This window comes from Antedon mediterranea, chromosome 2 (assembly GCF_964355755.1).
Source record: "Antedon mediterranea chromosome 2, ecAntMedi1.1, whole genome shotgun sequence".
Lineage (NCBI taxonomy): Eukaryota > Metazoa > Echinodermata > Crinoidea > Comatulida > Antedonidae > Antedon > Antedon mediterranea.
The window spans coordinates 36,298,074-36,311,187 of record NC_092671.1 but is presented as its reverse complement, the minus strand read 5'-3'; the positions used below and the strand labels follow the sequence as shown (position 1 = coordinate 36,311,187).

The 13,114-nt window shown below is 35.6% G+C and overlaps 1 protein-coding gene across 1 annotated transcript; it reads right to left on the bottom strand.

Moving 5' to 3' along the window:
• Positions 1 to 41: 41 nt before the first annotated feature.
• LOC140040919 (uncharacterized) lies at positions 42 to 12,898 on the bottom strand. Its single transcript, XM_072087197.1, has 14 exons — positions 12,859 to 12,898; positions 6,517 to 6,605; positions 6,176 to 6,269; positions 5,426 to 5,736; positions 4,972 to 5,091; positions 4,756 to 4,836; positions 4,396 to 4,449; positions 4,002 to 4,073; positions 3,600 to 3,678; positions 3,344 to 3,483; positions 2,688 to 2,948; positions 1,196 to 1,277; positions 660 to 762; positions 42 to 516 (listed from the first exon to the last, which is right to left on the bottom strand). The coding sequence occupies exons 2-14, from the start codon at positions 6,592 to 6,594 to the stop codon at positions 417 to 419; spliced, it is 1,575 nt and encodes a 524-aa protein (XP_071943298.1). The 5' UTR covers positions 6,595 to 6,605; positions 12,859 to 12,898; the 3' UTR covers positions 42 to 416.
• Positions 12,899 to 13,114: the final 216 nt, after the last annotated feature.

The window sequence follows — 13,114 nt, the reverse complement described above, 5'->3', positions numbered from 1 at the left end:
CTTATACACAAAATACCAAGTACAGTTATACAAAATAGATATTTGATTATATTTCTATTATTGAATAGAAAAACTATTTTATATATCTATTAAAAGAGCTGGTTATTAATTTAGTCTAGTTTATACCGTTAAGCTCTGTCTACAGTATCAAACTTTATGTGACAAAAAAAGTGATGTGCCCATACAATAGACATGATAATGTCATATCAACACCATATTTAAGCATATCAATACCATATCTGGGCACATCGCATTTTTTTGGTCAAACTAGTTTGATAGTGTAGGCCAGAATTAGAACAATCTGCACAACACGTTCATGGTTCTTGATTGTGAAAAAAATAAGTTCTTTTCGTTAAAAAGTGTTCATAATTATCGTATTTCGGATTCGTTTTATATAACTGTTGTTACAACATCAATTAACCAAATGGCGTGCTTGTTTTTCTGTAAAGGGCTCGACATCCCTGGGAGTTGATTTGGCATCCAAAGTTGCACCGTAAACGACCGGTTGCGACGTACCTGGATAAAAAAAAAATGCGTTCTTTATTATGAGAAAATAAATTTAAATTGATTGACAGCAGGCCTAAATTGTTTCCGAATCGTAATGGTTAAAATGGTTTTTGACACCAGCAGTTTTTTTTTTTTTTGATTATGAGACTTACCCAGGAAGGAAACTATCGCATGTTTTATCACCGAAATCGAACGTATCGCATTCTTCGACCCCTTCCTGTCTGTATCCGTCCCCGCAAAATGATAGGTTACAATCTGAAAAGAAAGGGTTGTTTTAGATACCACCGATATTTGAATAATAGACCCACCCTCATTGAAGATTTTCTTCTTTTCATTTGTCTCAAGAAAAAAGTAAGTAATTAATTTTCACCAGATACATATGATCGATTATTACAGATACATTATACTCTAGTTTTATCATTATAATCGTCATAAAACTACCTTGTTAATCTTAACTTTTACTGTCTTTTTAATTTAAATTGTATGTTGATTTTTATTAAACATATATTTTAGTCTATTATCCATAGCATTGTTATTATTATCAGAGAAAAAGTTAATTTACAAAACTTACGTGACCTCCATCCACTCATATTATATACACTGTATACATAGGCCCTATGTTAAAACGAAATGGAAAAAAATGGTGGTGTATAAATAACAATGTTAATGTTGTCACAATGACACTTACTTATGCAATTGTCGTTATCATTGTTGTTTGCGTCGTCACATGACTCTCCGTTTTCAATTATACCATTCCCGCAATTACCAGACTGTTTTGGTGAAAATAAATTGAATCTTTTAACACGTTTTGAAACAGAATTTAGAAACATGGAATACGATAAAATACATGTCAGTATTGAATGATAATAGTAACTATATAAAACTATACTTAAAGCTCTGTCTACATTATAAAGCAAGTTTGACAAAAAAAGTGTGATGTGGCCAAATATGGTAGTGATATGCTCAAATATGGTAGTGATATGACATCATCATGTCCATTATGGGCACATCACATTTTTTGGTAATATAAAGTTGGATAGTGTAGACAGGGCTTAAGTTGTCGTCACTCGATGGCCTAATATTGAATAACGGTATGTCGGTACTGGGAAATACAGTAACATAATGGACATATGGTACTGATTGATTGTAACAAGCAGGAAAGAGTGAAATTGCAATGTTTAACATGACTTCCTTCCATTATGATTATAGTAATGTAATCTTAGATGAATTAGTGTCATCTGCCTCTCTTAGATAGTGTATCTAGAACGAGCAGTGTCGTAACGCCTGGGTTTAGGAACCCTAAAGCTTGGTTCCCACTAGAACGTAACGCAAGGACGTAAACGCAACGCAAGCGTTTTAACCAATGACAAGCAAAGTTATAGACAGTTAGCAATCACAAGCGAATAAGCCATCGCTTGTGATTGGTCAATTCACTTGCGTTGCGTTACGTCCTTGCGTTGCGTCGCTAGTGGGAACCACGCTTTAAGCGTGGTTTCCACTAGAACGCAACGTATTGACGCAAAGTGTATTGTGTAATCACAAGTGGGAACCGACGGTGCTGCAAACATCGTAGGTTTGATTTCACGCAGGCGGGGACAAACACAATTATTGGAAGGGCATTTTCTTACGTTGCGTAGGTTGCGTTACGTTGCGTCGCTAGTGGGAACCAAGCTTTACTGGCCCTCCAACGCAGGTCTCATGCGTTTTTAGCCTTTTCTACACATTTTAATGCCTCTGTTTTTCCTCTGGGCACTACTCAGTGGTCCACATAAGCTCCTCCCCTTGGATTTAGCCAGTGAGCGCTCATGGGCGTTATGTCACTGAGAACGAGGATTATGTTAATATCGGATCAGACTCAGTAGCTTGAGAAAAAATCGTGGAAAGACCGTAGTTTAATATTTATATGGAATCCACAGGGCCTACTAAGACAAAACTCCGTCTGGAGCCCAGACTACGCAGTAATCACAAGTAGAAACCAACGTCGCCACACAGTGCTGCAAACATTGCAGGTTTGATTTCACGCAGGCGGGGGAAAACACAATAACTGAAAGGGCATTTTCTTATGTTACGTCGTTAGTGGGAACCAAGCTTTAAAGTGACGACACCATTAAGAAACACACAGTTGGCCACCAGCGTTTGAACACCAGTGTGTCATCATCTGCTGCCCAACATCTACCTACCTGTCTATCATCATGTTTTACTACCTTGCTACCGTCACCCTTTTCTCCTCTTGGGCCCATAGGTCCTGGTTTCCCTCTCTTCCCTGTTTCCCCCGGTGGTCCTGGCGGTCCTTGCATTTTCTGGATATCTTTCTGAAGCATTACGCACTGCCATTGGTCGTCCTCTCGTAGATAGAGCTTCTTGTTGTCCAGTCGGTAAGCTAGTAAAACCTCGGAGTTTATTTCGTTTAAGGCAAATTCGTCCGCAACAACAACTAATTGCTGAAAAAAAACATTTGTATTTATACTGATATGAAGCTGATTTAGCTAAGGCTTTACTTGGGATTACTTAATACAGTAATCTCAATTTGGAATTATTAATCCCAACCTAGGATTCAAGTAATCTCCTGTTGTATTCAAGTGTGTCGGATTAAAGAGACGAATTCGTCCGGAACAACTAATTGCTGACAAAAAAACCACATTTGTATTTGTACTGATATGAATCTAATTTAACAGGCTTTACTTGGGATTACTTAATGCAGTAATCCCAACCTGGGATTAGTAATCCCAACCTAGGATTCCAGTAATCCCAGGTTGTATTCAAGTGTGTCAGATTAAATAGTCTGTAGAACTATTGGTTAGTAAATTAACACAATGTTACGTTGACAACCACATACTCCGTTTGTTACTGTATCTCCTTTCTCTCCCTTGATCCCATCAACACCATTAGGTCCGGGTGGACCATTCCGTCCCGTTAAACCAGGTGCTCCGGGGATACCCATCATGCCTCTGTCACCTTTATAACCAGGTGGGCCATCTAAGTGAATTCAACAACAGTTATTTATATAATAATAATTATTATTATTATTATTATTCATATATCCAACGTTAACGTTATCAGTAGCACATGTCATTTGGTAAGCCTATACTTACCGATTCCTCTTGGTCCCTGTATACCCATATTTCCTTTGCTTCCTGTTATCCCAGGTGGGCCAATTAGCCCACGCTTACCCTTAAACCAATGACAGAATTGTTAATTACATTGCAAGGCAATATTGCATTGGATACTATGATTGTAATTAAGTAAAAATTGTTCTGCCTGCATTTTAAGTCACCCGCAAGTAAAAAGTTATTAACGTACTTTGAAGTACTGTAATACTAAATGTCGAGCAATATTTGAAATGATAAAGATAAGGAAATCTGTGAGACTGAGAAAAAGTTACCCCGACCGAGATTCGAACCCGGAACTTTCTCCTTTATAGGCAGATGGCCTAACCATTAGTTGTATAGCATGAATTCATTATGTTTTGCTGATAATGTTTTAGCCTTACTTACTGTTTTTCCACGTGGACCACGCTCACCCATGGGACCAACTGGTCCTGTTGCAGATTGTATCCCCGGTAAACCCTATAATAAGAATAAGAAATAGTTCTAGATAATAATAATTTGTTTTTTTCACAACAAACCAACTGCCTCCTCTCCAAACGACTACTTTTGACCATGGATACATTAAGTATTTATTTTATTCACGGTATGACTTAATTTCTTAGTTTAGAAGGTGATTTTCAACATTGACGTCCCTCGTCATTGTTAGTCTACACTCTACAGCCCACTATGACGGTCGGTTGGTCGGTCGGTAAACACTAACTTGAGCACGCGACTGCAGCCATCATGTATATGGCCTTGTTCTAAATACTAAACACAACAGACAACAGAAACACTAATGTACCGGTATTCCGTCTTTTCCTGGCTCTCCCGGTGGTCCAGCCTTTCCTGGCAAACCCTACGTGAAATATATAAAAATAATTACCCTACTTAAAGCTCTGTCTACACTATAAAACGTTATGCGACAGTAAACTGTGATGTGCCCATATATGGACATGATAATGTCATATCACTACCATATTTGGGCACATCACACTTTTTTTTGTCAAACTAGTTTGATAGTGTAGACAGAGCTTTCGCATTACAAATGAGTGTTAATTATTTAAAATGTTATCCTAATTTTATTTAAACGGTAAGTATGTGCCATGTTATAGATGCCTACACGAAACTGACTTGATTATCATCCGATCGTCGTCACACTTACCGGTTTACCCCTTTCACCAGACTTTCCCCTTTTACCCGGTGGTCCGTCATCACCCCTCTTACCCCGTCTTCCCGGTGGGCCCTGTAATGTAGATTGTACAGTATTATGAAATGGATTAAATAAAGCTACACAGTCATGACATTATAACTAATAATTGTACAAATTATAGTTAGTATAGGCGGCCTACACATAAAATGTAATCGTATTTGACATTACCTTCTTTCCTATTGGTCCTGCTGGCCCTGGTTGTCCGTACTCACCAGGTTCTCTTTCCGGACCTGGTCCAACACAACTTTGTTTGATAATGTTACATTCGTGTATTTCTTCTTTTACAACCTAACGAAAAGTATTTCGTTAATTAATTGATTAATTCATTGAATCAGTCAGTCATTTATTCATTGATTGATTGATTCATTCATTCACTGAGTCAGTCAGTCATTAGGGACAGTCAGTTATTGGGTCATTCAGTCAGTCATTGGGTTAGTCAGTCAGTCATTGGGTCAGTCAGTCAGTCATTGGGGTAAGTCAGTCAGTCATTGAGTCAGTCAGTAAGTCATGGATCACTCTTAGTCAGTCAGTCAGTCATTTAAGTCAGTCAGTCAGTCATTGAATGAGTGAGTGAATCAGTCAGACATTATTGAAGCAGTCAGTCAGTAATTTTGTTCCTTACCTCAGTTATCGATTGTTCCGTAGACTCAGTTGCTTGTGGAACGTAGTTTACACCATAAATGCTTAGCATTGACGTCACAAGTGATGGAGGCGGAGGTGGTGTAATGGGAGGTGGAGGTAGTTGAATAATTTGAAGGTCGGGTGTACTTACAGCACCAATAGCGCTTTTGTGAACAGTTGGTGGAAGCTCTGTTATTATGAATTCACCAAGTGACGGCGGGGGAGGGGGAATAACTGGCGGTGGTGGAAGTGTCAATTCAACGCGTATAGATGTTTCTGATGTGTCATTTACATTCGGTTTAATAACCTTTTCTGAAATGAATAGAACATACTTTAATTGAGCAAGCTCACTCACTATTTTCTGTAATGAATAAACTTTAATTGAATTTAACAGTATATAAATTCTATGTGACACTCTTCACTGGTCTACAGGAAGAAACATTATATTTTCATTATTCTGACTGGTTACGTTAAATAGGCTACAGTAAGGCAATCTAACAACAGGGCACTAAGCTCGTCTTGCCAAGATAGAAACTCGTAAGAGTCCTTTGATCTTATGTCTGGCTGCGACAAATACCAACAGTACTGTATATACTATGTACATGTTCTCCTCAGCACGTGGTGTTTGTTAAGGGGCGTGGAACTGATCGGTTCGCAGCCACATATAAACCCTTTGATCTCCGGAGATCAGCATGCTGTTGTTAGATTGCCTTGATTGGTAGAGTTACGTTGAAAAAGAGGGAGCAATCACCTGCACATTTTGGGCAGCATTCACCCTTTTCTTTTACTTGTACATTGCAATGTAATATAAGGCAATCCCGCCTTTTACAATTTAAACGTCCATTCTAAAAAGAGAGAAGACATAATGGACTGCACACTGTAACTCTTAATTCCATTTTGTGTTGCGCTATCAGAGTTTTTTTTTGTATTCAGTGATACTGACTTATTCGGAATATATCGCTGAAAGTATATTTAATCGAAACTTGATAGCCGATAAATTGGCGTCACTTTAAAAAAAATTGTTTATTGAAATACACATTAATTCCAATCGCAAAGAAAACTAGTGTGTCTCAACACTTAACCGTTACTTACTTTACACATACAGCGAACGCATGGATCGTCAGGCGAAGTAAAACTTTGTCTGTGTTTTATCTCTAAGCCCGTCTGCATATACTCACATGCTACAAAGAAGAAATGGAATTAAAGTGGTTAATAAACAAAATGGTTATGAAAGCATAATAATAATTATTATTTTATATTTGATATTAATTTACATTTTTTACTCTTCTTGTGTTGATTTGCGTGGGTATATGACGTCATCCAAATTAAAACAAAGATACATAGATAGGGTAAAAGAAGAGTATTGCGCCCTCTAGTCATTTTAAAATGCAATTAACTTCATTCTACGTTCTGTAAGAAAAAAAAAATCATTCAATATTGGTCAGGCAGTTAGTCAACCAACGGTATCGTTGCTTGGTGATCAGATAGTTAGCTTCTCAATTAGTCAATTTTAGCAAAAAAATAGGATCAAATCAATTCGTTGATCAATAAATTACGTAATTGTTAATTTACCGAATATTGTTTTAACAATATTTCGTACCGTACTACGTAGGCCCAATGCATGTGTTGACCAATCACAAGCAACAGTTCAGGAATTCATCGCGTCGTGATTGGTCAAATTACTTGCGGTGCGCTTACGTCTTTGCGTTGTGTCTAAAGCTTGGTTCCCACTAGCGACCCAACGTAACGCAACCTACGCAACGTAAGAAAATGCCCTTCTAATAATTGTGTTTTCCCCAACCTGCGTGAAATCAAACCTGCGTTTTTTTGCAGTACTGTTGCGTCGTCGGTTCCCACTTGTGATTACGCAATACATCACTTTGCGTTCAAAACGTCGCTGCGTTGCTTTCTAATGGGAACCATGCTTTATTTAGTATTTATGACAACGCGGGATTAGTTGGCAATAATAATTATTGTTTGCCCACCTAAATTGTTCTGCGTATTCTGTCGAAGTGTATTTTGCCAATGGCGCGAGCATTGATTCAATCACAGATGCCCTACTTTAATCCAACGATGAATATTTTTGAAACACGGCCAAACTATATCAGATAATTATTGTGTACATAATCGAGATATTTTAGATAGCTGCTTTGATTTAGTAATTATGAAATTTTAAATAAAATAATTGGATCGAATCTAAAATGGTTCCTCTGTATTATCTGAGCTGCTTGATTACATTTAAAACATGATTAATTAGGAAAATATAAAGTATTTTATTTCTTGAGATCTTATTGAACAATAATAAATGTTGATAATTTATCAAGTTATTTCAATAAGCCGATTGAAGAGAATATCGTCAATCAATTACCCCATCCCCCATCCCCTGGTTATCAACACTGAAGGCTGTAAATGTATGTTATGATAAATGACGTCAGTGATAATATAGGTTAGATCATTCATCATGGCGAGTGTGGAAATAGAATAACATTTATCTATAATTACTTTGTATATAATATAGCGCTTTCGGGCATGTCACTCGTACAGGCCATTGGTAGGGTCAAAGTACTACCGGTAGTCTCTAAGAAAACGTACGCCAAATCCTGATATACACTTTTTTCACACATTTAGTCTTTAGAAACATGTTTAGGTTCCAGTGAAATTCTTGTCTGTATCCAACTCAACACATTAATGACTGTTAAACATTTGGAGCAATATAAAGACACGTTTAGGTTTTAAACGTGTTTAATTTGCCATGTGTCATGGAGCTTTTTTCCGCCACAGTAAAATCATATACACGCAACGGTAAACACGTACCAAAACATGTTGACTGCTAAACGTGTGGAAAAATTGAACATATTAATAATGACATGTTGACTGCTAAACGAGTGGAAGAAAACAACATGTAGCTATAAACACGTTTAGGTTTTAAACACGCTAAACATGTAACTACGTGTTTAAAAGCTTCTCAACGTGGAAATAGTGGATTCAGTAATAATTTATCTTGTTCAATTTATAGTATTTTTTAATCTATGTTGTACAGTATAAATTGCACTTTTAATATCTGTCGTTAATATGTATGGAAGTGAGAAAAATGGCAACGCAATATATTGTTCTGTCAATTTGAAGACTTAAGTGAAATGGAAGTCGATTATTTTGTATAACATCAAACATGATCTGTCGCCTACGGGTCTATCTACTCCTCTAGCTATGTCAATAATGTATTGGATTAGTTGATGGTTTGATTTCAATATTCATTAGTTTTAACTTTTGCTCTTCTTATGGACTTGAGTGCTATGTACATGACACAGTTAAAAAGGACGTAGCTTGGTTACAACTGACGCAACACAAAGGTGTAAGAGCAACGTAAGCGAGTTGACCAATAACAAGTGGAAGTTCGGATAATCCATCGTTTGTGATTGGTCAACTCACTTACGTTGCATTACGTCCTTGTGTTGCGTCTCTAGTGGGAACCAAGCATTACGCAACGCAAGGAGGTACTGTAAGCGCAACGTAAGTTGACCAATAACACTCAACAGTTCGGATAATCCATCACTTTTGATTGGTTAAATTACTTTGGTCAAATAATTTACTTATCATTCACCAATCACACTTAAGTGAGATATTTCCCTTAAATATTATGTATTTTACTTAACTTGATAAATATTTAAGTATGTCCTTATTTACTTAGATAGGAGATTTTTGTAATTTTAAGGGTAGGCCTAAGTGTTTTCCTTAGCCTAAATGTGAATGGTGAACACGGCCACAAGCTTTAAAATTGAAAGAAAGTGAGATAACGTCATAAAGGGTGGAAGCAGGAGGGGTTGGGGTTGTGATTAATAGCGATGATTATGCCTACTTACGCTTCAGTATGTCTTGCGATACTAAGAAAGTTCGATACAACATGATAACATCTCATATTGTATGCAGCCTCAGGCTTGGCGCAGCAGTCGAACTTATACTCACATGCACATAGTCATTTTGATTAGTGCGACCAATACACATTGGTATAACTTTCGAGTCACATCGAGTGAGTGAAAACATATGGTTTAATGGTTTTAAATATATAGCGCAAACTAAAAATAGTATCTATGCGCTGTTTAGCACAAGTGTAAAAATGGACAATTGTTCAACTTAGATTAGATTATTATTGTGGAGATATTGTTGTGCTAAATTATTTTGGACGATTTTTATTTTATATGAAAGTTCAAGGCTCGTGAATACCAAAAAAGTAACGAATTACAATGCAGTGTGAAATGTACATCAAATTTTATTCTTTTATGACGTGCCTTTTTCGTAAAAATTTAAAAAAAATATACAAAAAATTTGATATATATTTTGAAACATTACACTGATCTAGAATAAGTTTAAACTATTTTTCAATAATTACAGTGCACGTATTATGAAATTGGTTAAATTAGTATTGCACTACATAACGTTCAAAGCAAATACATATAGGCCTTAGCATTATGAATGAATTATGAATTTTGAATTGAATGCAAAGAATCATCGTGAGATTTTTCAGTTATAACAATTGTACTTTAGAAATTAATTAAATCAATAAGACTAAATATTTATAGTAGGCCTATTCTATGTAAGTTCAACTTTAACGAGTCTTTTTTTTTTTTCATCTTTTGTGGTTCACCACCACCTTTAATCATTCAATATTTCATTACATAATTTCTAAAAATTTTCTACCTTTTTTCATTATTTTCTGTTTTTCCTCATTGATATCATAATTTTAACCTTTCGTATCATACCATTAATACAAAGTATTTACTTCTTAACATTATTTTTTTTTAAATCCTCTAAATCTAATTGTATATTAATTAAAATACTTAACTACATACATCAAATGCATTGTTTGTTTGGTGTACGAGTCTTTACCGTTTAGAACTATACGTGTTTCAATGCACACGTGGAATATGTGGAATATCGCAAGGTCTAGTTTTGTCACGATTCTTATTAATTATTGATCCGCGCAGCTCAATGCTTATTTCAATCAAAGGTTACTCTCAACAATGATTGCAGTACCCATTCTGCTTCAAGGAATCGATTAGATTTCTAATTTTCTAAACGGGCTTGATTATCGATTTTGTGAGTACATATAACGGTAATGTCAGGGAGATGCTAAATATAGTGTGAGTTTACCCCAGACAGCAATTTGTGTAAACTATATTACGCTTAACAGCTTTGGGCTACTGGGGTTCTATTTCAAAACGGAATTTCTCTTAACAATTCATTCCTTAACAAATTGATAGCCCTCTAATAACTAAAGCTCTATCTACACCATCAAACTAGTTTGACAACATAACTGTGATGTGCCCAAATATGGTGGTGATATGCCTAAATATGGTAGTGATATGACATTATCGTGTCCATATATGGGCACATCACATAAAGGTTGATAGTGTAGACAGAGCTTAACATTACCAAGATTACAATGGCTGGTGAAATCTGTCCAAGGGGCTGTGATTTTTAATTGCACATCATAGATCTATTTCAATGAGGCACTGGTTGTTGTTGTTCGTTCGATTTATAAAGCGCTTATACAATCAAAAGATTGTCCGAATTGGCAAAAAATATTCCCTACACATCAAGTGAAATCGCCCAAATATGATAGGCGCGCATACGCGACAACCAAGTTGCTTGGACTCGCTCACTATAGTGGAGGGTATTTTAAATGTATATTATAGTAAACATTTAATTCATACTAAAATGACAGGCTAAAACTCTACACTATCAAACTTTATAGGACAAAAAATATAATTTGCCCATATATGGACATGATAATGTCACACCACTACTATATTTAGGCATATCAGTCACTACCATAAATTTGGGCATATCACACTTTTTTTGTCAAACTAGTTTGATAGTGTAGACAGAGCTTTACTCGTTATGGATGAACCAATATGCCATGTATTTGCTAAACATAGCCTAATCGCTCTCCAAATAACAATGTTTGTAATATATTGAATAAATACATATCGCAAATAATAATTACCACAATCATAATGTATAGGTCTTATTTTAATGAGAGATACAACTTTATATAGTAGCCCAGATCTCTTGTTTTTATGTTTGAGTTTTGGGATTATTGCTTATCTTATTTGGCTCAGCGGGTAGGATTGTCATTATGGGTATACGACACATTGAATAACCCACTAATACGTTACACTCGATACAACAGGTGCATAACCTCACATTGTGTCTATTAATAATTATATTCCACATCTGATCTGTATTTCAATGTGACAATGTTAAACTGTCAAATAGTGTTTAGATCTTAAACATGTATTTTGTACCCACTTTTTCCAAACATTTAGCCTTAAACATATTTAGATATAAACATTATTTAGGTTCTGCAGTCTGTATCCACCTCAACACATCAGTGACATGTTGATTGTTAAACATGTAGAGCAATGTAGAGACACGTTTAGGTCTTAAACGTGTTTAATTTGCCATGTGTGGAGCTTTTCACTAGTAAAATCGTTATGCACGCAACGCTAAACACGTACGGTACCTAGACATGTTGACTGAACATAATAGTGACATGTTGACTGCTAAACGAGTGGACGACAACAACACTAAGAAGTGTACTTACACGAAAAGTGTAGCCTTATCTTATTTTAAGTTAGCATTTTTGTGATCTGTCGCATCAAAAGTGCATGCACGTCACTCAACGATCATGCATTTCTTTCAATCGTTTTCAATACTTGACAAGTGCACTTCAGATTTGTGAAAGTGGAAAGAAAACGAATGCATCTGATAATATTAAATCAGTTATTTCTATTAAATTATACAGTATTTAACTTATTAGCCATTGCGTCTTTAAAATATTCATAAATATCAAGGCTAACATTCGATTAAATAATACGTACCATAAGGCTCTGTCTACCCTATCAAACTAGTTTGACTAAAAGGTGATTTGCCCAAATATGGTAGTGATATTCCTAAATATGCTAGTGATATGACATCATCATGTCCATATATGAGCACATCACATAAAGTTTGATAGTGTAGACAGAGCTTTAAACACCAGCGCAACATATTTGTCAACTTGAGATTGTGGAGACTTAAATATAATATAATTTATATATCATTATAGTAGCTTTTTATTTTTATCCTTTTTTGGATATACAGTAGAACACCACAAAAGTGTCCCCCTAAATAGAGTACCCCTCCCCCCCCCCCAAACCCATCACTCTTAAAAGGGGTGTCCCAAAGGAGCGGTTCTCTATACCTTAAATAACACCATTTCTATTATTTTCGGTTGGATATAGGAGGCCTACATTTCTATGTAATATATTAAAGCTTACATTTTAAATAATTATTTATGAATTATTTAAATTTTAAATAACTCAAAACATTATACTAGTTATTTATTATATACCCTACAATTTAGTAATTGTTGTTGTAATTATATCATCCTACCTTTAGTGTGATATGTCCGAAAAGATACTTCTCGAGTGCTCTCTTATTAACACACTGTGTATCAGCGAAGTATTGTCGCTAGACTTACTGTAGTCATTATAGCCCGTCCATTCACAGACCTGTACATAATTTCATTCAAACTTATGGCATTGGATACGTTTTTATTAATTTATACAATCAACCTATATTAGATTTGTAGTAATTGTGTAGGCTTGGTAGTCTATTGAAGATGGAATGGATTTGTGTGTTTTTATTC